This window comes from Macaca thibetana, chromosome 1 (assembly GCF_024542745.1).
Source record: "Macaca thibetana thibetana isolate TM-01 chromosome 1, ASM2454274v1, whole genome shotgun sequence".
Lineage (NCBI taxonomy): Eukaryota > Metazoa > Chordata > Mammalia > Primates > Cercopithecidae > Macaca > Macaca thibetana.
This window is the reverse complement of record NC_065578.1, coordinates 24,194,563-24,219,096: the sequence shown is the minus strand read 5'-3', so window position 1 is coordinate 24,219,096 and position 24,534 is coordinate 24,194,563. Positions and strand designations below refer to the sequence as shown.

Genomic DNA, 24,534 nt, shown 5'->3' with positions numbered 1-24,534 from the left:
CCATTTATTCGGCAGTGTACCATTCTCAGCTTGCAGTTGAAAGCCAAATACCCATTAAACAGGCAAGGATGCAAACTTGCAAAGCTGATAAATCCAGAGGTGATTTTTAAAAAAATTTGTATTTCTTTGCAAACCATCCAACAAGACATTTTAAATACTCTTACTGAATTTCATGGAACTGACTGCCAGGGTTGGAAGGACATTAAAGCCAGCTCAGCCACTGCTTCACTGGTTGGCCAGACCACGCCTGGCACTTCTGGGAGGGAGCACTCACCACTCCCCAAGGGCACCCATCTCATCCTCCGACGGTTTATTAAAATGCACTCATTCATTTGCTAATTCATTCCACTACATGTATTACCCAATTTGTGACACGGTATGAAGTACCAGAGAAATAATTCTAATATAGTTATGGGTCTCCAGGAGCCAGATATGCTAATCTCCTATCCTCCTGCAGTCTACCGTGGTCTTCACCAGATACTTATTTACAAAAATTCAGTTTGTTTATTATTTTATTACCTTTTTTTTTTTGAGACAAGAGTCTTGCTTTGTAGCTCAGGCTAGAATGTAATGGTGTGATCTCGGCTCACTGCAACCTCCGCCTCCCAGGTTCAAGCGATTCTCCTGCTTCAGCCTCCTGAGTAGCTGGGACTACAGGTGCCTGCTACCACGGCTAATTTTTGAAGTTTTAGTAGAGATGGGGTTTCACCACGTTGGCCAGGCTGAAGTGATCCGCTGGCCTCAGCCTCCCAAAGTGCTGGAATTACAGGCGACCGGCCGGAATTAGTTTTAAGAAATGCATGTCAGTGAGCCCTTGTGCTTTGCTAAGCATGAAATAAAATCCATGGTTTATTAAACTGAAATAAAAAAGGGAAAGGTTTATTCTTTTAATGAAAGCAGAAGACACATGAAAGATTGTGTTATAAACTGAAGTTTTGGCCGGGCATGGTGGCTCACGCCTGTAATCCCAGCATTTTGGGAGGCTGAGGTGGGCAGATCACCTGAGATAAGGAGTTCGAGACCAGCCTGGCCAATATGGTGAAACCACGTCTCTACCAAAAATATAAAAAATTAGCCAGGTGTGGTGGTTCGCGACTATAACCCCAGCTACTCAGGAGGCTGAGGCAGAAAAATCACTTGAACCCGGGAGGCAGAGGTTGCAGTGAGCTGAGATCGTGCCACTGCACTCCAGCCTGGGCGACAGAGCGAGACTCTGTTTCAAAAAAAATAAATAAATACAAATAATGTAAAACGAAACAAGCAATCCTGGCAGTAGCTGCTGGCATGAGAGGAGGGAGAGGTCTTAGGGCGGTCAGGGAGAATGGAGCATGGAGTTGTGTTGGATTTGGCTAAGCAGCAGGAAGTGCAAGGCATTCCAAGCAAGGGGCAGGGAACAGAAGCAGCATGAGCAACCTGGCTCGGCAGTGTGTGAAAAGGCTGAAAGGTGGCTAGAGCCACTTCAATTTTATCCTTGAGGCAAATGGGAAACTCCCAAAGGTTTGAGTTGGGAAGCGATGCCTACAATGAAAGTTTGAGAGTGAAGTAGAGTGATTGGATTGAGTGTAGGGCGGATTCTGAAGTAACTGCAATGTGCTGAAGATTATCCATTGACTTCTGAGTATTTGCAGGTTATTTTTAAAAATGATTTTGGCCGGGCGCGGTGGCTCAAGCCTGTAATCCCAGCACTTTGGGAGGCCGAGGCGGGCGGATCACAAGGTCAGGAGATCGAGACCACAGTGAAACCCCGTCTCTACTAAAAAAAATACAAAAAAAAAAAAAAAAAAAAAAAAAAAATTAGCCGGGCGCGGTGGCGGGTGCCTGTAGTCCCAGCTACTCAGGAGGCTGAGGCAGGAGAATGGCGGGAACCCGGGAGGCGGAGCTTGCAGTGAGCCAAGATCGTGCCACTGCACTCCAGCCTGGGCAACAGCGTGAGACTCCGTCTCAAAAAAAAATAAAAAATAAAAAAATAAAAAATAAAAATGATTTTATTGCCAAGAAATATAAACACTACTGTTTTGGTACAAAACCTAACAAAGTGTGTTAAGAGTCCCTCTTGCTGTTTTATGCAAAGTTTTAAAAACCTACTCTTGTTACAGTGGTATCACCCGTACTTCTGATTTCAAATAAATGTTCTAGAGACACAGTAAGGGTCTAACAAATGCTTGTCCAACAACACAAGGAAAGCCAGCTTTTAAAGTAAGGTAGGAAAACAGGCCGGGCGCAGAGGCTCACACCTGTAATCCCAACACTTTGGGAGGCTGAGGTGAGCAGATCACTTGAGGTCAGGAGTTCAAGAACAGCTTGGCCAACATGGTGAAACCCTGTCTCTACTAAAAATGCAAAAATTAGCCAGGTGTGGTGGCGCACACCAGTAGTCCCAGATATTCAGGAGGCTGAGGCAGGAAAATGACTTGAAATGGGGAGGCAGAGGTTGCAGAACCAAGATCGTGCCACTGCACTCCAGCCTGGGGGACAGAGGGAGATGCCATTTCAAAACAAAACAAAGCAAAGCAAAATCATACAAAAACATTAGCTGGGTGTGGTGGTGCACACCTGTAATCCCAGCTACTTGGGAAGCTGAGGCAGAATTACTTGAACCCCTGGGGGGAAGCTGCAGTGAGCTGAGATCGTGTGACTGCACCCCAGCCTGGGCGACAGAGGGAGACTCTGTCTCAAAAAATATATATATGTTAAAAAAAAAAGAAGAAAAAGTAAAGTAGGAAAACACATCAGCAGCCTGCCAACAGACTCCCCTAGCCTCGCTGAGGGCCAGTGTTCTGGGAGGCAGATCTGAATTCCAGTCCTAGTTCACCCACTGGCAGGCTAGTGCCCTTGGACAGGTCACTTCTCTGGGGCTCAGTTTCTTCCTCTATAAAATGAGATCAAATCCCATGTTCTACGAGTTTGTGCTCTGGCGTCAGACAGATCTGGGTTCTACCACTGCCAGCTCTGTGATCTTGTAGCTTCAGTCTCATCATCTCTGACATGGAGATAACAGTGACTCTCTCACTGGGTTGTTAGGGTTTAAAGGAGATAATGTATGTGAAATGTTAGCAAACAAGTGTTAGCTACCCTGATTTCCGGTTTCAGAGTTCTGTGGTCCAAGTTTACGCCACAGGCAGCGATGTTGTACGTTGGGCTGTGGTGTGGCAACACTTCAGCATTCACTGCATGCACAGCTTGCAGAAGAGAAGGCCAAAGGAGACCTAAGAAGGCTCTTCAAACACTTGAAAGACTGGCATGTAGGTCGAGCATGGTGGCTCAGGCCTGTGATTCCAGTAGTTTGGGAGGCCGAGACGGGTGGATCACCTCAGTTTGGGAGTTTGATACCAGCCTGACCAACATGGTGAAACCCTGTCTCTACTAAAAAATAAATACAAAAATTAGCTGGGCATGGTGGCGGGTGCCTGTAATCCCAGCTACTCGGGTGGCTGAGGCAGGAGAATTGCTTGAACCCGGGAAGCGGAGGTTGCAGTGAGCTAAGATTGTACCGCTGCACTCCAGCCTGAGAGGCAAGAGTGGAACTCCATCTCAAACAAACAAACAAAACAAACAAACAAAAACTGGCAAGCAGAAGAAAAATGTTTTTTCTCTACGCTTCTCTAAAGAATTTAACTAGGCCCAGGGGAGGTGCAGTTTAAATTTCTAACAATCTCAACTCCCTGCCAAATGGAATGAGCCACTTCATATGGCAATAGTGAGTCCCCTGTCTTTGGAGGCATTCAAACAAAAGCCAGATGGCCATTTATCAACAATCCATGTAAAACACTGTATGAAATAAAACCGACCTATCTAAGATCTCTTCCAATTCAGATTTTATTAAAGAATTTCTGGCCGGGCGCGGTGGCTCAAGCCTGTAATCCCAGCACTTTGGGAGGCCGAGGCGGGTGGATCACGAGGTCAGGAGATCGAGACCATCCTGGCTAACATGGTGAAACCCCGTCTCTACTAAAAATACAAAAAACTAACCGGGCGTGGTGGCGGGCGCCTGTAGTCCCAGCTACTCGGAGGCTGAGGCAGGAGAATGGCGTGAACCTGGGAGGCGGAGCTTGCAGTGAGCCAAGATCGCGCCACTGCACTCCAGCCTGGGTGACACAGCGCGAGACTCCGTCTCAAAAAAAAAAAAAAAAAAAAAAAAAAAAAGAATTTCTAAGGTCTTTGTGATGAGACATTTAGGCTAAGTTTCAAGAAATCAAGTTAAAATCAGTATGTGGGTTCATCTGCGATAAAAATGTTTGTTTTGCTTTTACAGTTTCCTCATTTGGCTGTTGGATTTTAAGAAAAAGCATCCAAGAAAAACAAGGCCTGTTCAAAAACAAGACAACTTCCTTTCACTGTTGCCTGCATTTGTACGTGAGAAACGCTCATGACCGCAAAGTCTCCTTATGTACAATAAAACAAGGTCAGAGACAGATTTGATATTAAAAAATAAAAGACTAAAAACTTAGTTTAAGAGTCAATTTAATAAGTTTAAAATAAATGTTTAGTTTCATTAGGATGATGCTATCAATATTTTCTTGGTTACAGACACATTATTAAAGTTTTGGGTTAATTTTATTGACAATTCTTAAGATTCTTTCTCATGCTTAATAAAGTATGCTACCCAGTTAACTCTTGTCTACATGAGCAAAGCAGATAGTACAAAACAGGAAAATTACAAATCACTGATCCTTAGTCCTTGTGGGAATCATGCTTTTATCCCAGCAGTTTTATAAGGTGGCTGGCATTCCCTGAGCATATTCTGAATTGCACTGTGGGGAAAGAGGTTGTGCTCAGTTGTAGGGTGGGGGGATGCACTGCCTGAGGATTAAAAAACTAGTTCTGTGACCGTGAGGAAGTTACTTAAATTTCCATGGTCCAGGTTCCCTCCTGTGTGAAAGAGAAGGTAGACTTCAACCTCTAAGATCTTCTCCAATTTTCACATTTTATGGACTTTTGTAGAAAAAACATCAGGAGTTCGTGTGGGATGACAGCAAGTTATTTCTTTGAGAAGAGTCTTGATGGCCAGGCAATATTCACAGCATAGAGACTGTCAGATGACGACGCTAGCATGGAAAAAGAGACCCACACATTTAAATCACCCAGCAAATATTCTGAAGGCTAATTGTAGCACGTTATGAAAGACATTTCAAACTGTGGTTCTGAAGAGCGTATCCCATCTTGCAGAGGTGGGGAGCCTGTGGGGACAAGAGTTCCGAAGAGGATGAGACAACCAGAGTTCCCAGTAGCTAATGTTTGTCATTCTAGTTGACCGTGCCGGTCTATTAGGCTAGTGGTTCAGTATACAGATGAAATGAAACATGGAACCCGGTTTATTATCAGAACAACTACAAAGAAATTGTCCCCTGTGTAAGACCGGAGTGTCAAATCTCTCTCCTTTTCTCCTCTCTCCTTCAACGGTGGGTGTGGAGTGACTGTGCGTCCCACCAGAACCACGTGTCATGGCTGAGTCATATCCTCCTGCCCTTGGAATGGGAGGCACAGCGGAAGAGCTTCCCACGGAAGGGACGTGGAGAGCCTGGTGCCTGGACCATGGTGCTTCTCTCTTCCAACACGTCCACTCACACCTTGGGAGACCCTCAAAAGCCACTCAAACACTACATGTTCACAGAATTTTTGGTAAAAGTAAATACCAATTATAGTGAGGAAGAATTTTGACCATGAAATATTTTAAAAACTAAAAAATGTTTATATTTCATTTAACATTTGACACAGAAGAGACCACATCTGAATAAACACATTAAATCTTCAGAGCACTTTCATTGTGGTTTTGGACCTCAGATATGACAAATACTTATACTGACAAATCCATCATTTCTTTTGTAATTTCTTTTTATTTTTACAAATTATGCCATGATCAAATTTGACAAAAATTATTCATGTGAAAGTTTGCTTTAACGTTTCATAAGTTAATCAAGTGAATACCACAATAGATTTTTGGTGGTTGTTTAAATAGGGTGTTCTCGTGATTTTAGTATTACACAACTTTAAGCTGAGACTACACTCAGAAATAAGTTTAGAAAACGGCATTACAAAAGATTGGGAGTGAGCAGTAAAAAAACAAACAAACCCAAGCAGGGATGTTGTGCTGTAGGAAATCGGATGTTTTCACTGCCATAAGTCTTCAGTGCGGCCAAACTTAAAAACCAGCCCTCTGTGAATAAAACAAGAAATACCACATGACTCCCTGAATTTGAGAAAAGAATATGTGAGATTTCGAGAATGGTGTGAAACAAGCAACAAAGAATTGATGAGTTGTAGAAGAAAGTTTGGTACGAAACGTATCAAAACAGAAACTGATTCTAAGGTAGTGAATTCTTCCATTATGTTCAACTGTGCTATTAACCACCATATTCCCAACAACCTTAACTTTCGAGTACTGAAGACACATGTGACTTTTAAAAAGTTAACCAGTGTTTACTATGTAACCATTATATGTCTGATTTTTTTTTTTTTTTTTTTTTTTGAGATGGAGTCTCGCTCTGTCACCAGGCTAGAGTACAATGGTGCGATCTCGGCTCACTGCAAGCTCCGTCCCCCAGGTTCACGCCATTCTCCTGCCTCTGCCTCCCAAGTAGCTGGGACTACAGGCACCCGCCACCACGCCCAGCTAATTTTTTTTTGTATTTTTAGTAGAGATGGGGTTTCACTGTGTTAGCCAGGATGGTCTTGATCTCCTGACTTTGTGATCCACCCGTCTCGGCCTCCCAAAGTGCTGGGATTACAGGCGTGAGCCACCGCGCCCGGCCCTACAGGTCTGATTTTATCAAATTCATTCAACAAACTGTTTTGGTGCCAGGGCTATAAAATAAGATACAAAGCCACTGCCCTCAAATTGCTCTCATTCTTTTTTTTTTTTTTTTTTTTTTTGAGACGGAGTCTGGCTCTGTCACCCAGGCTGGAGTGCAGTGGCCGGATCTCAGCTCACGCAAGCTCCGCCTCCCAGGTTACGCCATTCTCCTGCCTCAGCCTCCCTAGTAGCTGGGACTACAGGCGCCGCCACCTCGCCCGGCTAGTTTTTTGTATTTTTTAGTAGAGACGGGGTTTCACCGTGTTAGCCAGGATGGTCTCGATCTCCTGACCTCGTGATCCGCCCGTCTCGGCCTCCCAAAGTGCTGGGATTACAGGCTTGAGCCACCGCGCCCAGCCAAATTGCTCTCATTCTTGCTAACGCGATGTGGTAAGCATGGGGGTGGTTGGGGAAGGAGACTTACATACCAAGTATTAAGGGGGCACAGAAACACAGAATTCAGTTGCCCTGAATAAGTTAGAAAAGGATTTACAGAGGTGGTAATATTTGAGATGGGCTTTTGTGGAAAAACAGGAGTTTGAATGGGAGATTGGTAGGAACAAGACCTAGCGGGATGATGAAGGCAGGTGTTTTGGGGACAGGAAACAGTACATCAAAGGCGAAAGAGGCATAAAAAAGCATGGGGCTTCCAGAAAAGCCCAGGAGACTGGTATGACAGGAATTTGCCCTCACAGAGCTTAAGTCCAGGGCAAGCTTGTCCAACCCGCAAAGCACAGGCCATATGTGGCCCAGGACGGCTTTGAATGTGGCCCAACACAAATTCGTAAACGTTCTTAAAACATTATGAGATTTATTTTGTGATTTTTTTTTTAAAGCTCATCAGCTATTGTTGGTGTATTCTATGAGTGCCTCAAGACAATTCTTCCAATATGGCCCAGGGAAGTCAAAAAATTGGACACCCCTGGTCTAGGGTTTAGGTGAGGGAATGTCTACAGTTGTCCTCAAGGCTTCAATTTAAGAGGCAAGAGGGCAACTATATGCATAAAATGATACCTGAGGTGTCAACAGAACAAGGAGGAATCTGGCCATGTTTAGGAGATGAGGAGGCAGGGAATGGACACAGCCAGGCTTTGGGAAGCCAACTGCCGAGGGCGGCAAATTACCCACAGGTGCCTTAGATGAGCCAGAGTGCAGATGCCTGCCTGCATGCTCTACGGGGCAGCTGGCGCACAGTCCCAGGCACCAAATGAAATGGGAGCTATGAGCCAGACATGGCGGCTCACGCCTGTAATCCCAGCACTTTGGGAAGCCAAGGTGGGTGGATCGCTTGAGCCCAGGAGTTTGAGACCAGCCTGGGCAACATGGCAAAACCCCGTCTCTACAAAAAATACAAAAATTAGTCAGGCATGGTGGCATGTGCCTGTAATCCCAGATCTCTGCTCTTCTAGTTAATATCGGATCTACTGCTGTAACAAAGAAAAACTGAAGTTGGTTATTAGAGGCCTCTACTGTCCAAATAGCTTAAAAGAGACGCTGTAACTTCAGAATACTCGTCACAAGATATGAACTCCAATCTGAAGAGTTTCTTGGGCAAGAGCCAGGGACCAGTCCCTCCTACACTGTCAGATGGTCACCTTGGTACTGACATCTGTCCACTCTGACTTCTGAAATAGTAATTCTATGCTGCTGCTGAGTACCATTCTGTTACGAATCAGAATGGCAGGTGTCCCCTCCAAAACTCATGTTGAAATCTGATCCCCAATGTTGGTGCTAAAGCCAAGTGGGAGGTGTTAGTTATGGTGGCAAATCTTTTTTTTTTTTTTTTTGAGATGAAGTCTCACTCTGTCACCCAGGCTGGAGTGCAGTGGCTCGATCTTGGCTCACTGCAACCTCCACCTCCCAAGTTCAAGAGATTCTCCTGCCTCAGCCTCCCAAGTAGCTGGGACTACAGGCACGCACCACCATGCCCAGCTAATTTTTTGTATTTTTAGTAGAGACGGGGTTTCACTATGTTCGCCAGGCTGGTCTTGAACTCCTGACCTCGTGATCCACCTGCCTTGGCCTCCCAAAGTGCTGGGATTACAGGCATGAGCCACCGTGCCTGGCCAAGGGGGCAAATCTTTCATGAATGGCAAGTTAGTGCCATCCCCTTGGTGATGAGTAAATTCTGTTAGTTCACATGAGAGGTTGTTTACAGGAGGCTGGTACCTCCTCTTCCTCCCTCTCTTGCTTCATGTGATATGCTGGCTCCCACTTACTTTGCCTTCTGCCATGACTGGAAGCTTCCTGAGGCTCTCACCAGAAGCAGATGCTAATGCTTCCTGTTCAGCCTGCAGAACCATGAGCTAAAATAAACCTGTTTTCTTTCTAAATTACCCAGCCTCAGGTACCCCTAAATAGCAATGCAAATGGACTATAACAACAGGCAATCTGCTACAACCACTCTGCTAACTGTGTCCATTACCTGGAGTTCGATTTGCTTATAGGATACAAGGTATAACCCAAAGAGGCTGTGCATCTTGTCACATCTAAGTTTACATTTTTCTTATTTCCAAACTGATTTTACAAAATAGCAAAAATGGTGATGGAATAGAATAGGTGTGAATACCAACTGGTGGCTCATTCTGAAGAGCAACTATTAGTATTTCAAGAGGGCTTCAGAAGACATGGGATTTTCGTTTCTTTTTCGGAGGTGGGTGGGAAGGGAAGGGGAAGGAAAAGTCCTGTAATATATATCAGATTCCTAGCCTTTTTTTGGATTAGCCACTTCTTTGAAAATCTGATGAAAGCCACAGACTCTTTCCAGAAATATGCAAAACACCAATTTCCTGCATATGAAAATATCTGGTGAGTTCTCACCTTCAGAAGGCTACTGACAGAATAAAGGTTAAGAACTCCTGGCCGGGCACGGTGGCTCATGCCCGTAATCCCAGCACTTTGGGAGGCCGAGGCGGGTGGCTCATGAGGTCAGGAGATCAAGACCATCCTGGCTAACCCGGTGAAACCCCGTCTCTACTAAAAATACAAAAAATTAGCTGGGCAAGGTGGCGGGTGCCTGTAATCCCAGTTACTCGGGAGCTGAGGCCGGAGAATCACTTGAACCCGGCAGGCAGAGGTTGCAGGGAGCCGAGATCACACCACTGCACTCCAGCCTGGGCAACAGAGCGAGACTCCCATCTTTTTTTTTTAATTTAAAAAAAAAGAACTCCTGATGCAGGCCGGGTGCAGTGGCTCACACCTGTAATCCCAGAACTTTGGGAGACCGAGGTGGGCAGATCACAAGATCAGGAGATCAAGACCATCTTGGCCAACATGGTGAAACGCTGTCTCTACTGAAAATACAAAAAAAATAGCCAGGCGTGGTGGTGTGTGCCTGTAGTCCTAGCTGCTTGGGAGGCTGAGGCAGGAGAATTGCTTGAACCCAGGAGGCAGAGGTTGCAGTGAGCTGAGATCGTGCCATTACACTCCAGCCTGGTGAGAGACTGAGACTCCGTCTCGAAAACAAACAAACAAACAAAAACCAAAAACCAAAAACCAACAAAGCTCCTGATGCAGAGGATTAAGAGCTGTTGAGCTATTTTGTTTGTAGGGTTTTTCGGCCAGTGACGGGGGTAGGTTATGGGGGCTGGAGGGGGTGGTAGTGGTTGGAGGAACAGTATGGGTAAAGGGCAGGCCCTAAATTTCTAGGAAAGATGAACATCAGAGAAGATTATTGATAAAAGCCTTGAAGTTTTTAGAGGTTTTCATCATCTTTTCATTTGTAATTGAAAGGGAAGGATAAAAAATGGGCTTTTCCTCCACACCTCAAATCTCACAAATTCTACAATATCAAGGACAGAACTATAAAATATATCAGAAACCAAAATTTAAGGATAAATGGTTTTAGGCAGGCTTTCATTTAAAGCAACTGTTAGAGATCTAAGTTTAAAATGAACATCACCAGTGTTATGTAACTAAATCTTCATGAATCATAGTTACTCACTCATTAAAAGGGGGCGTGGTAGCAATCTTAAAAATTAATATATGCTCCTAAGGTTGGCAGCAAACCAACTCATCTATTTAAAATATCCTTCTCAACCTTACTCTTCATGTTTTATGAAAATATCATGGGGGAGGGGTATTGGATGAGTAATTAAGCAACTAAATATAGCAAATGATATAAAGAAGCTATTTTTTTTTTTTTTTTTAAAAAAGGTAAGATAATGCAAAACAAACTTACCCAAAAAAGATGAAGGCATTCTGGAAAAATACAGCAATTCCAGGGTATACTATGTCTTTTTCTGTAAAAAATAATTGCAGTGTTCAGAAGGTTATGATCTCAAAACATTTAGATTCAGATATATTGGCAAATACCAGTTTTCCTGCCTAGAAGAATTGATTTTTCTTGGAATCAGGGTTGGCTTGAGTATTAAAATGACATAATGTGTGACAGAGTCTAGCATGGCTTTAGTAAATGATAGCTCCCTTCGTTCATTAACAAATATTTACTGGGGGCATACAGTATGCTGGCCCTATTTAATGCTGAGGATACTGCAATAAACAAAACAGGTACAATTTTTTTTGCCCTCATGGAACCAGAGAACATACTGAATAAAAAGAAGATAAAATAATGCAGGAAAGGTACAGAAGTGTAGTATGACATCGGACACAGGTGGCCAGGAAGACCTCATGAGAAGGTGACACTGGAGCAAGGACACATAGGAAGTGAGGGCAGAAGCCATGCACATGCCCTGAGGGAGCATGCCAGTGTATTACAGGAATAGCCACATAGGCACAAGAGGGAAGAGCCGGAAAAGGGTAAAGAAAGAGGGCAGCTGGGCGGTGGAGACCTGGCTGTCACAGTGAGGACTCTGATTTTTACTCTGAGTGAGATGAGAAGCCACTGGGTTGAGAGCAGAAAAGTGATCTGAGCTGACATATTTTAAAAGGATCCCTCTGGCCGCTGTGCTGAGGGTAGAATAAAGGAGGCAAGAGAGGAAACAGAAGCCAGTTAGGAGGCTCTTCCAGGAAATCAGGTGAGAAATTATGATGGATTGAACCAGGGTGGTAGCAATGGAGGATGGTAAATGGTGGTTAGACTCAGGATATATTTTATAGCACAGTCAACAGGATCTGCAGATAGACTGGATGTGGGGCATGGGAGGAAGACAAGTGTCATCTTTGACAGGCCTTCACCATCTACGGCTTTTGGCCTAAACACATGGAAAGATAGAGTAGCCAGCCATTAACTAAGATTGGAAGGACTGCTGGAGCAACATTTTTTTCTGACTGTATCTAGAAATGAAGTTGAAATTCTCATAAATTTCTACCGGAATTGTCAATGACTGCTCACTGACAGAGGCACAATAAATAGGTGAACTGTCAAATTTTTCTCATTTCAGAACAGCTTTGGTTAATCTGATTAACATAACAGATGGTTTGCATAGGTCTTCACCACCATTTCACGTTAAATAACCATTACCACTACAATGGCTTCTAAAAACGTTATAAAGCCAACTTTATAAAGTTATAGATCTGCTAATAATTCTCAAAACATAACCTTGCTCCAGAAGTTTTCAAGAAAATAGCCTAAAATTATGAGATAAAGACATTCCGGTTAAAAGGGGCTCTGTATTAATAGTTGTATCTGGGAAAGTTATCAGTAATTTCATTTTCTTCTTTTGAGTTCTTTTACATTCTTAGTTTTCTATAATGAACAAGTATTATGCAATTCCTATGATTAAAAAGGTAATTTTTTTCCCTTTTTTTTTCTTTGTTTTGTTTTTTGAGAGGGTCACCCTCTGTTGCCCAGGCTGCAGTGCAGTGGCATGATCGCAGCTCACTGCAACCTCTACCTCCCGGGTTCAAGAGAGTCTCGTGCCTCAGCCTTCCAGGTAGCTGGGATTACAAGTGTGTGCCACCACGCCCAGGTAATTTTTGTATTTTTAGTAGAGACAAGGTTTTGTCATGTTGGCCAGACTGGTCTCAAACTCCTGGTCTCAAGTGATCTGCTTGCCTCAGCCTCCCAAAGTGCTGGGATTACAGGCATGAGCTACTGCACCCAACCACATTTAAAAATATATATATGGCTAGGCGTGGTGGCTTACTCCTGTAATCCCAGCACTTTGGGAGGCCAAAGCAGGTGGATCACCTGAGGTCAGGAGTTCAAGACCAGCCTGGCCAACATGGCAAAACCCTGTCTCTACTAAAAATACAAAAATTAGCTGGGCGTGGTGGTGGGCGCCTGTAATCCCAGCTACTTGGGAGGCTGAAGCAGGAGAATTGCTTGAACCTGGGAGGTGGAGGTTGCAGTGAGCTGAGATTGCATCACTGCACTCTAGCCTGGGCAACAAATTTATTTATAGATACATATAAAACAGATTTTATAGCAGCAAAAGAACAACTTATAATATCATGTTAAATGCAACTGGGGGATAAAAATTATAATAACTAAAAACATAAGAAAACAGAACAAAAGAAATAAACCAAAATATTTAAGAGTGCTGAAATTACTATTACTTATTTTTCTTTTCTTTCTTTTCTTTTCTCTTTTTTTTTTTTTTTTGAGATGGAGTCTTGCTCTGTCGCCCAGGCTGGAGTGCAGTGGCGTGATCTTGGCTCACTGCAAGCTCCGCCTCCAGGGTTCACGCCATTCTCCTGCCTCAGCCTCCTGAGTAGCTGGGACTACAGGCGCCCACCACCATGCCCGGCTAATTTTTTGTATTTTTAGTAGAGACAGGGTTTCACCGTGTTAGCCAGGATGGTCTCAATCTCCTGACCTCGTGATCCACCTGCCTCGGCCTCCCAAAGTGCTGGGATTACAGGCGTGAACCACCGCGCCCAGCCTTTCTTTTCTCTTTTTTTGAGACAAGGTCTCACTTTGTCGCCCAGGCTGGAGTACAGTGGCACGATCATGGCTCACTGCAATCTCTGCCTCCCAGGCTCAGGTGATCCTCTCACTTCAGTCTCCTGAGTAGCTGGGACCACAGGTGCACGCCTCCATACTCGGCTAAATATTTATTATTTGTAGAGATGAGGTCTCCCTATGCTGTCCAAGCTGGTCTCAAAATCCTGGCCTCACGCAATAGTCCCTCCTTGGCCTCCTGAAGAGCTGGGATTGCACTGCACCCACCCTCTTTTATTTTCTACAATTTTGGGAACATGAATAATAAATTACACAGGGCTAGGCCTAGGGGTTCACACCTGTAATCCCAGAACTTTGGGAAGCTGAGACAGGCAGATCACTTGAGCCCAGGAGTTTGAGACCAGCCTGGACAACATGGTGAAGCCCCATCTCTACAAAAAATACAAAAAACTAGCAGGGCTTGGTGGTATGCGCCCATCGTCTCAGCTACTCAGGAGGCTGAGGTGGGGGGACTGCTTGAGCCTAGGAGGTGGAGGTTGCAGTGAGCTGAGATTGTGCCACTGCATTCCAGTCTGGGTGACAGAGCAAGACCCTATCTCAATCAATCAATCAATCAATCAATAATAATACAAATATTTGGAAATATCTATTACTCCTGTCTATCAGATTAAATAATTTTAATAAAAATTTAGGAAACATTATTTTAATCGAAAAGTTACACTGTATTCAAGTAAATGTTAAAATATGAGCTAAATAGGCCGGGCGCGGTGGCTCACGCCTGTAATCCCAGCACTTTGGGAGGCCGAGGCAGGCAGATCATGGTCAGGAGATTGAGACCATCCTGGCTAACACAGTGAAACCCCATCTCTACTAAAAATACAAAAAAATATTAGCCAAGAATGGTGGCGGGCACCTGTAGTCCCAGCGACCCGGGAGGCTGAGGCAGGAGAATGGCACGAACCTGGGAGGTGGAGCTTGCAGTGCCAAGATCGCACCACTGCACTCCAGCCTGGGTGATAGAGCGAGACTCTGTCTCAAAAAAAAAAAAAAAAAAAAAAAGAGCTAAATATATATAACCTAGTCCAGTTTTTATAAATCATTAATACTGTATTTTTACTACGACAGCCACAGCAATTTCACCTGAACCATTAAATGGGTTTTCTATTTTCCTATGGTCCCTCAAGGTGAAATTTCTCCCAGGGTCTAACAGTACACCTCTTCCTGAGCTTGCCTTAAACTGGCCTTATATAGCAGAAGTATATTAAATGTTAGTTTACTTTTTTGTCTAAAAGGAGATGACATCATATTACCAGGGAGGCTTAACTGAATAAATCTCAATTCTGCGATGTTACAGCTTTGCACAGATATTCTGAAAGTCAGAACTTGTTAGGCCAAGCTTGAGGCCACGAGTTCAAGGCCAGCCTTAGCAACATAGCAAGATCCCATCTCTACAAAAAATGAAAACATTAGCTGGGTGTGGTTGTATGTGCCTGTGGCCCTAGCTACCTGGGAAGCTGAGGTGGGAGGATGGCTTGAATCCAGGAGGTTGAGGCCGCAGTGGGCCATGATCATGCCACTGTACTCCAGCCTGGGTGACAATAAGACTCTTGTCTCTTCAAAAGAAACATCTGCTAACTAGATAGATAACATATATGTTCTGCTTTTGAGATTTTTGGAAGCCAAAGAGAAGCAGTGTTTAGAGCTGTCTCATCCCTTCTAGGCTCTGGATAAGAAGAAAAAAGACTGAAGAAAGGAACACTAAAAATATTCAAGACAAACAAAACCAAACACTGTCGGTGGGGGGGGGGGTCCCCAGATATAAATGTATTGCTAGCAGTTGGCCCATCTATAGGAAAAAAAATAACTAACTTTAATGCAAAATTCCAGTATTCCACTGAAGTAAGTTGTATCCTATGTTTTCTCTTACCTTTAGCAACATAACCTCCAAAAAGAATCCACATAGATGCAATCAGAGATCCAAAGGCCAACATGAAACCAATGAATAGCCAAATGCGAGCACCTTGAAAGAAATAATATTTTACCAGAATTGTTTCGCGTAGGGCAGTAAAATTAACTTTCAAAAATAAAACCCAAACAGAAAAAAAAAAGTGCAGCTGCCATTAAAGTCTAATGTAAGAACAGTGGAAAATGCACTAAACATCTTCATCAGTGTGGCTGTTGGCCTTTTTCTTCTTGGTTGGCCTAATAGATTTTTAAAAATTATTTATTAGTCTGTGTAAGTGCATATACTTACTTCCCCAACTGCCTACACCAAGAAAACCTATACTCAACCTTCCTGTAAAACATCTCATAAAATCTGTTTCACCATATTTAGAGGCTCATTCTCCATATGCTTTTATATGGAGCATGCTTCCACATTTTTAAAGTCCTCCTCTGCCAGGCACCATGGCTCACACCTATAATCCCAGCACTTTGGGAGGCCGAGACAGGCAGATCACGAGGTCAGGAGACTGAGACCATCCTGACTAACACGGTGAAATCCCATCTCTGCTAAAAATATAAAAAATTAGCTGGGTGTTGTGTCGGGCGCCTGTAGTCCCAGCTACTTGGGAGGCTCAGGCAGGAGAATGGCCTGAACCTGGGAGGCGGAGCTTGCAGTGAGCCGAGATCCCGCCACTACACTCCAGGCTGGGCAACAGAGCGAGACTCTGTCTCAAAAAAAAAATAAATAAATAAATAAATAAATAAATAAATAAAGTCCTCCAATAGTACTTTCAAACAGTAACACAGATATACAGTAAAAAATTCATATTCAGTGATATACAAATCTCAAAGCTACCATATTTCACTTTCAGGGAAGTCAGGCAGCAAAATAAATTCAAATTTACATGACCAGAACTTAGGAAGATGCATTAAAATTATGTTAACAGAGGAGGACAGCCAACTTTCCAATCACATTAACATGTTTATGAAAATTTGCTATAAATAATAAATGGAGTCATGACTGCCTAAAATGAATTCTGATAGGGCCTCTTTAATTAACACAAATACATGTTAATAAAAACACTGCCTACGGCTCAATAAAGCACAGCAAATAGAATGTTATATATTAATTCCCAATTTCAAGCCCAAAACATAAAACAATAGATTCAAAATAAGCTGTTACTCATAGATATATTAAAACAAATAGAAAAGTGGTACTTCCATGTGAAATTCTCATCTTAAGAATTTAAGCATGTATAATAAGATGCTGTTTGCACCTATTTACCTGTTTGACCCAGACAACCTTCACTGTAACTATCACCTCGGACTTGTCCATTTGATACTGCATTAATCCTGTATGAATAAAATAAAACCAAGAAATCAGGGTCCATGACACCAATTACCAGAAACAATAATCAACAGTTTCTCAAATTTAAGGTTAGGCTTCAAAGTCTTTTTTTTAAGATACAGGGTCTCACTCTGTTGCTCAAGCTAGAATACAGTGGCACAACCATGGCTTACTGTAGCCTTGAACTCCTGGGCTCAAGAGATCCTCCCACTTCACCCTCCTGAGTAGCTGGGATTACAGGTGTGCGCCACCACACCCAGCTAATTTTTAAAAATTTTTTGTAGAGATGAGGCTTCGCTATGTTGCTCAGGCTAGTCTCAAACTCCTGACCTCAACATATCCTCCTTGCCTTGACCTCCCAAAGTGCCACCACACCTGGCTCATAGGCCTTCAGTTCTTGAGTAAAGAGTTCATATGACTGGTCTCTTCAACCAGATACTCTCCAGAGCAGTGGTCATGGGCCCTAGACTAGCAGAATCAGCATTACTTGGCAACCTATTTGACAAGAAAATTCTCTGGCCCTAACCCAAACCTAGCAAAGCAGACACTCTGGGCATGAGGCCCAGAAATCTGAGTTCTAACAAGTCTTTCAGGTGAGTCTGGATTGTTAAAATTTGGGAATGAGGCCAGGCGTGGTGGTTCATGCCTGTAATCCCAGCACTTTGGGAGGCTGAGACAGGCAGATCACCTGAGGTCAGGAGTTTGAGATCAGCCTAACCACCATGGAAAGACCCCATTTCTACTAAAAATACAGAATCAGCTGGGCGTGGTGGCGCATGCCTGTGATCCCAGCTACTTGGGAGGCTGAGGCAGGAGAACTCTTGAACCTGGGAAACAGACTGCAGTGAGCCGAGATCGTGCCATTGCGATTCAGCCTGGGCGACAAGAGCAAAACTCTGTCTCTTTAAAAAAAAAAAAAAAAAGGAACGAAATTCTCAAAATTTTCTTTTGGTAAGATATGAACAGGTAAAAAGATAATTTCGCTTGCTTCTGATTTTCCATTTGTATATATCAGACATGACATGTACTCATGTATGGCAATGGCAGAGGGAGAAAATGGGCCCTAGATAATCCAAATATTTCTTAAAATTGGCTTTGGAATACATTTTTTGTGCTAATTTTGTACTAACATCAATAGTAACATCAATAGTTTGGAGAAATAACTATATTTCAAACAACACAATAACTTTTTGCTCTGAAAATATTATTGAATAGAGACTCAAGTGTAAAATCTTGTTTTTTTAATCCTTGATACAGGCTCTAAACATAAGAAGTGTTTTACCAACTTTTCATAGCGTACCACTCTAAAGTGAGATAGGCTTGCTTTCTTTAGAAGTATCCTTTGAAACATTCCAAATGTCATGGGAAAACGTTCACAATACATCAAGTTAAAGTTACAAAACACTATACCTATGATACATATACCCATTTAGTTGTGTGTGTCTAACACTAGAATATAAGCTTCATGAGGACAGAAGCCATTGTCTGTCTTGTTTCTCATTTTCATTCTCAATGCCTAGCACAAGGCTAGGGGTTTCGCACATAGTAGGTGCTCAATAAATGTGTTTAGGTCAGGCCTGGTAGCTTGCACCAGTAATCCCAGCACTTTGGAAGGCTGAGGTAGGAGGACTGCTTGAGCCCGGGACTTTGAGACCAGCCTGGGCAACAGTCAGACCTTGTCTCTACGGAAAAAAAAAAAAAAAAAAAAAAGTGTTGAATATAGGAATCCTAGTTTTTTTCACAGTAATGTCTTAATTTATTCATACAAAGCTAAGTTTCAGAATGATCAAAATACTCAATTATTTTCAGTGATCTCTATACAGTACTAAATTATTTTGTATATGAAATAAATATATTTAAAAACAGGCTTCATATTTAAAAGTAAAACACAAATAAATGTTCTTGGGTTACTGGTTACCGGCTCTTGTTTTCCTTGCTGAGCCATCTGAATAAACTTCACAGCCCTCTGTGAGCCACCACAATCTTGTCTTCACTATTAGGGACACTTTGGAATGAACAATCTCTGTTCTCTGCTATGACTATTTTTATGTATGTTCTCAGATTTACAGAAAAGTTACTAGTTAAATAATCTTTTTCCTGAAGCATCTAGTATTTGTCAACATGATGCTCTGTAACTGGGGGCTGTAAGTGTGCTCCTGGTGTTGGGGTGTAGCTGATCTGGGCACTCTCAGCGGATCATGAGCTCAGGAGATCGAGACCATCCTGGCTAACATGGTGAAACCCCCTCTCTACTAAAAATACAAAAAAAATTAGCTGGGTGTGGTGGCTGGCGCCTGTAGTCCCAGCTACTCGGGAGGCTGAGGCAGGAGAATAGTGTGAGCCCGGAAGGCGGAGCTTGCAGGGAGCCGAGCCACTGCACTCCAGCCTGGGAGACAGAGTCAGACTCCATCTTAAAAAAAAAAAAAAAAAAAAAAGGCCGGGCGCGGTGGCTCAAGCCTGTAATCCCAGCACTTTGGGAGGCCGAGACGGGCGGATCACGAGGTCAGGAGATCGAGACCATCCTGGCTAACACGGTGAAACCCCGTCTCTACTAAAACATACAAAAAACTAGCCGGGGGCGGTGGCGGGCGCCTGTAGTCCCAGCTACTCGGGAGGCTGAGGCAGGAGAATGGCGTGAACCCGGGAGGCGGAGATTGCAGTGAGCTGAGATCCGGCCACTGCACTCCAGCCTGGGCGGCAGAGCGAGACTCCGTCTCAAAAAAAAAAAAAAAAAAAAAAAATTCTAACAGCATCATTATTACAGTAAAATAAATTGCAACAAAATGGAAAGAACTAGAAATAGCTGCATAATGGCTGAGCTTCAAAGAGAAAGACCACAGCCCTTTGCTATCAGTGGCTTCTGAAGTCAGACCTTTACTTCTGCGAATGAATAACTACTCTGGCAATGACCCCACGCCACGCACAGTCAAACTGGCTGCCCTTAGCCACTTGCTTTATTCTGAAAATACAAGTTACTGTGTTTACACTTAAGTAACTGTAGCATAATTTAAAAATGTGTATAATTTTCAACTTGGATTACCTGGAAGCCTGGAAGAGATGACTCTACAACCTAAATTAAAAGTCTACAGAAGGCTGGGCATGGTGGCTCACGCTTGTAATCCCAGCACTTTGGGAGGCCAAGGCAAATGGATCACCTGAGAGGTCACGAGTTCCAGACCAGCCTGGCCAACATGGCAAAACCCTGTCTCTACCAAAAATACGAAAATTAGCTGGGCACAGTGGTGGGCGTCTGTAATCCCAGTTACTCGGGAGGCTGAGGCAGGAAAATTGCTTGAACTTGGGAGGCAGAGGTTGCAGTAAGCCAAGATCACGCCACTACACTCCAGCCTGGGCAACAGAGTAAGAGTCCATCTCAAAAAAAAAAAAAAAAAAAAAAAAAATCTACAGAAAGCTCATGGACAATGGTAGAGGTCAGGACAGGGGCTATACAGGTGTGGTGGAAGTGCTGATTGAGAACGTTCTGGGGTGATATTTTAAATCGTGATCTAGGTGCTGTTTACATGGGTGTATACGTAATTAAAAATTTGTTGAGATGTATATATGACTTGTGCACTTCATGTATCTCAATAAATGCCTTTTTTTTGTTTTTTTTTTTGAGACAGTCTCACTCTGTCTCCTGGGCTGGAGTCCAGTGCCACGATCTTGGTTCACTGTAATCTCTGCCTCTCAGATTCAAGCGATTCCCCACCTCAGCCTCCCGAGTAGCTGGGACCACAGGCGTGCACCACCATGTCGGCTGATTTTTGTAGAGACAGGGTCTCTCCATGTTGGTTAGGCTGGTCTTGAACTGACCTCAGGTGATCCGCCCATCTTGGCCTCCCAAAGCACTGGGATTACAGGTGCGAGCCACCATGCCTAGCCAGAACGCATTTTATATTACATTTTTTAAATTATTAAGGCAGAGAGGCACAGTGACTCACACCTGTCATCCAGCACTTCAGGAGGCCAAGGCAGGAGAATCACTTGAGACCAGGAGTTCAAGAACAGCCTGGGCAACATAGTGAGATCCTGTCTTTACAAAAAAAGAAAACTCTTTTAAAAAAATAGCTGAGTGTGGTGGTGTGTGCAAGCAGTCCTAGCTACTGGGGAGGCTGAGGCCGGAGGACTGCTTAAGCCCAGGATTTTGAAACGGCAGTGAGTTATGATCATGCCACTGCACTCCAGCCCGGGTGACAAAGTGAGGCCCTACTTCTAAAACATTTTTTTTTTTTAAATTTAAAAAGGAAAACCTGATTCTTCTGTAGTTCCTAGGCACGATGATTGGGTGTTCATGTGCATGTATGAGATGTGCCTCCCTCAAACCTTGTTCTTACATCAGTACCTTACCCGTCTAACATGGAAAAAAAAAAAAAAAAAAAGAAAGGCCCACAGAGAGAGTTGATCCCTAAAGGACGCACTTATAATCAAGGAAACAAAAAAAGGCCCTTAGAAATTGAAACATGAGAACTGAAATGCAAAAATGTTTAACAGATTGGAATACAGAATAAAAAGATAGATGAGAATTCTAAGAAAATGTATCAGCCAGGTGTGTTGACTCACACCTGTAATCCCAGCATTTTGGGAGGCCAAGACGGGTGGATCACTTGAGGTCAGGAGTTCAAGACCAGCCTGGCCAACATGGTGAAACCTGTCTCTACAAAAAATACAAAAACCAGTCAGGCATGGTGGGCATGCCTGTAATCTCAGCTACTTGGGGAGGCTGAGGCAGGAGAATCAACTGAGCCTGGGAGGCGGAGGTTGCAGTGAACAGAGATCATGCCACTGCACTCCAGCCTGGGCGACAGAACAAAACTCCGTCTCAAAAAAATAAATACATAAACTAAAATAAATACTTTTTTCTTTTAAATTTATTGAGACGGAGTCTCCCTCTGTCGCCCAGGCTGGAGTGCAGTGGTGTGATCTTGGCCTATGGCAACCTCTGCTGCCCAGGTTCAAGTGATTCTTGTGTCTCAGTCTCCCAAGTAGCTGGGACTATGCGACACCGCGCCTGGCTAATTTATTTTTATTTTTTATTTTTTTTGAAACAAGAGTCTAGTGGCATGATCTCTGCTCACTGCAACCTCCACCTTCCGGGTTCAGGCCGGGCGATTCTCCTGCCTCAGCCTCCCGAGTAGCTGGGACCACAGGCACGTGCCACCACGCCTGGCTAATTTTTTGCATTTTTAGTAGAGACAGGGTTTCACTGTGTTAGCCAGGATGGTCTCGTTCCCCTGACCTTGTGATCTGCCTGCCTCGGTCTCCCAAAGTGCTGGGATTACAGGCATGAGCCATTGCACCTGGCCTTTTTAAAATTATTTTTAGTACAGAAGGGACTTCACCATGTGGGCCAGGCTGGTCTCAAACTCCTGACCTCAGGTGATCTATCCGCCTCAGCCTCCCAAAGTGTTGGGATTACAGGCGTGAGCCACCATGCCCGGCCAAAATAAATACTTCTTGTATCCAAAAAGAAAAAAGAAAAAGATGTGCTAACTGGAAAAAAGGTGGATTTAACCCTGATTACCAGGGGAGGGAAGCCCCATGGTGACAGTGCTGTAGCAGGCTTCCACAGTAATCAATTCATAACGAAACAGCCTGATATGGGCTTCTGGGATGTCGATTTCTAGAACAAAAGAGGTTATAATACATTGAAGAATATAATTGAGAATTTGGGAAAAAAAATAAAGATGTAGTAATAGTAGAAAATGCAAGAAAACAAAGAAAAGGCAGCTAGAAACTCTAGGAAAAACAAAAAACTGAACAAGGCTACTATAGTCCATATAGTAACTGTCCAAATTAGAACTGCAGCATTCAAGATGAAATGAATCCTAAAGAAAACATACATTCTTTCTACCAACAACCACCTGGAAAAAAAAAAAAAAAAACCAATCAGAAACTCTAGGAAAGGTCGGGCGCAGTGGCTCACACCTGTAATCCTAGCACTGTGGGAGGCCAAGGCAGGTGGATTGCTTGAGCCCAGGATTTCAAGACCAGCCTGGCCAACATGGTGAGACCTTATCTTAATTAAAGAAGAAGAAGAAGAAAAAAAAAAACTATAGGAAAAAACAATACTAAATAAGAAAGTCATAGCCCAAGTATGAAACAAACTAAACTATATTATGAATTTGAGAAACTGGTAAGAATACAAGAATATTTTCAAAATATATTGATAAATTTGAGAAGCACAGGGTCATGGTATTGAAACTTACACTATTTGGCACTGCAATGAATTTTGTTTACCAGTTTAAAAAATTTTTTCAACAGGAATGCTCCTATTAAAATCTAAGGTCATTTCATTCCTCTGCTCAAAAACCTTCTAATGGCTTCCATTACACTTACAATGAAAGTAAAGTTCTTGGCTGGGCACGGTGGCTCAAGCCTGTAATCCCAGCACTTTGGGAGGCCGAGGCAGGCTGATCACCTGAGGTGAGGAGTACGAGACCAGCCTGGCTAACGTGGTGAAACCCAGTTTCTACTAAAAATACAAAAAATAAGGCAGGTGTTGTGGCACACGCCTGTAATCCCAGCTACTCAGGAGGCTGAGGCAAGAGAATCGCTGGAATCCAGGAGGCAGAGGTTGCAGTGAGCCGAGACTGCACCATTGCATTCCAGCTTGAGCAACAAGAGCGATACTCTGTCTTAAAAAAAAAGGAAAAAAAAAAGTAAAGTTCTTATTTTTGTGACGGGGCCTCGCTCTGTTACCCAGGCTGAAGTGCAGTGGCACAATCATGACTCACTGTAGCCTCGAATTCCCAGGCTCTGGCAATCCTCCCGCCTCAGCCTCCGGAGCAGCTGGGACCACAGGCATGCCCTACCAATTTTTGTATTTTGGCAGAGATGAGGTTTCACCATGTTGCCCACACTGGTCTCAAATTCCTGAGCTCAAGTGATCCATCCACCTCGGCCTCCCAAAGTGCTGGAATTACAGGCATGAGTCACTGCATCAGGCTGAAAATAAAGTTCTTATAATGCTTTTCAAGGCCCTATGCCATCTGCCCTTCTCCATCACTTCTCTGACCTCATCAATTTATCTCTTTTGATCTTGCTGCCGCAGTTATACTGGTCTCCTTGCCGTAAAGCGTTTGTACTTGCTGTTCCACCTGCCTGGAATGAATCTCTCTTACATATCCCCATCCCCTAGTCAGTTCTTTCATTTTAAGTCTTTACTCAAAGTCACCTTCTTAGTGAGACCTTCTCTGACTCTACTGAAAATTTCTGGCCATGTGTGGTGGCTCACACCTGTAATCCTGGCACTTTGGGAGGTCGAGGTGGGAGGATCACTTGAGCCCAAGAGATCAATCTAAGCAATATGATGAGACATCCTCTCTATAAAAAAATTTTTTAAAAAAAATTTCTATCCCTCCTGTTGACATCCCATATCTCCTTGCTCTATTTTTTTCTCCTTTGCACTTATTTTAAATGCCAAAAAGACATGGATTTTTCCTGTTTTATTAACTACTGTATGTCCTGTACCTAGAGCAGAGTCTGGAATATAAAAGCTTAATAAATATTGTTGGAAGAATTATCCCTTAGACAAAATACACAGTTTCTGACTTAAATGTAAAGCTACTAAACCCTGGGGGTATAAAAATAAAAGGATAGCTGAGAGAAGCTGGGAGGGGTAGAGAGGTGGACAAGAACAAAGAGGAC

General features: G+C 43.4%; 4 protein-coding genes and 1 non-coding gene across 15 annotated transcripts in view; 3 read left to right on the top strand and 2 right to left on the bottom strand.

Moving 5' to 3' along the window:
- LOC126955324 (RH-like protein) overlaps positions 1 to 6,155 on the top strand; it is a 68,158-nt gene extending 62,003 nt beyond the window's left edge. For all 7 annotated transcript variants that reach the window (XM_050791794.1, XM_050791801.1, XM_050791825.1 and 4 more), the window contains one exon: positions 4,253 to 6,155. In XM_050791794.1, coding sequence (XP_050647751.1) covers positions 4,253 to 4,279 — 27 coding nt within the window. In that variant the 3' untranslated portion in view covers positions 4,280 to 6,155. The remainder of the gene's footprint in view (positions 1 to 4,252) is intronic.
- Positions 1 to 24,534, bottom strand: part of LDLRAP1 (low density lipoprotein receptor adaptor protein 1) — a 552,589-nt gene that overhangs the window by 201,160 nt on the left and 326,895 nt on the right. The gene's annotated exons all lie outside the window — the stretch shown is intronic.
- Positions 1 to 24,534, top strand: part of SYF2 (SYF2 pre-mRNA splicing factor) — a 466,254-nt gene that overhangs the window by 388,704 nt on the left and 53,016 nt on the right. The window lies entirely within an intron of this gene.
- The window catches only part of TMEM50A (transmembrane protein 50A), a 126,816-nt gene continuing 106,726 nt past the window's right edge, over positions 4,445 to 24,534 (bottom strand). The window contains exons 4-8 of one of the 3 annotated variants that reach the window (XM_050793383.1): positions 16,825 to 16,892; positions 15,523 to 15,615; positions 10,971 to 11,031; positions 6,071 to 6,154; positions 4,445 to 5,045 (exon numbers count right to left, since the gene is read on the bottom strand). In XM_050793383.1, coding sequence (XP_050649340.1) covers positions 6,109 to 6,154; positions 10,971 to 11,031; positions 15,523 to 15,615; positions 16,825 to 16,892 — 268 coding nt within the window. In that variant the 3' untranslated portion in view covers positions 4,445 to 5,045; positions 6,071 to 6,108. Of the gene's footprint in view, positions 5,046 to 5,065; positions 5,178 to 5,666; positions 6,155 to 10,970; positions 11,032 to 15,522; positions 15,616 to 16,824; positions 16,893 to 24,534 lie in introns of those variants that run through there. The other 2 variants (XM_050793384.1, XM_050793385.1) reach the window with 2 other exon arrangements.
- Positions 21,141 to 21,244, top strand: LOC126945592 (small nucleolar RNA U13). Its single transcript, XR_007722490.1, has one exon. It is a non-coding gene; the product is annotated as a small nucleolar RNA U13 (small nucleolar RNA).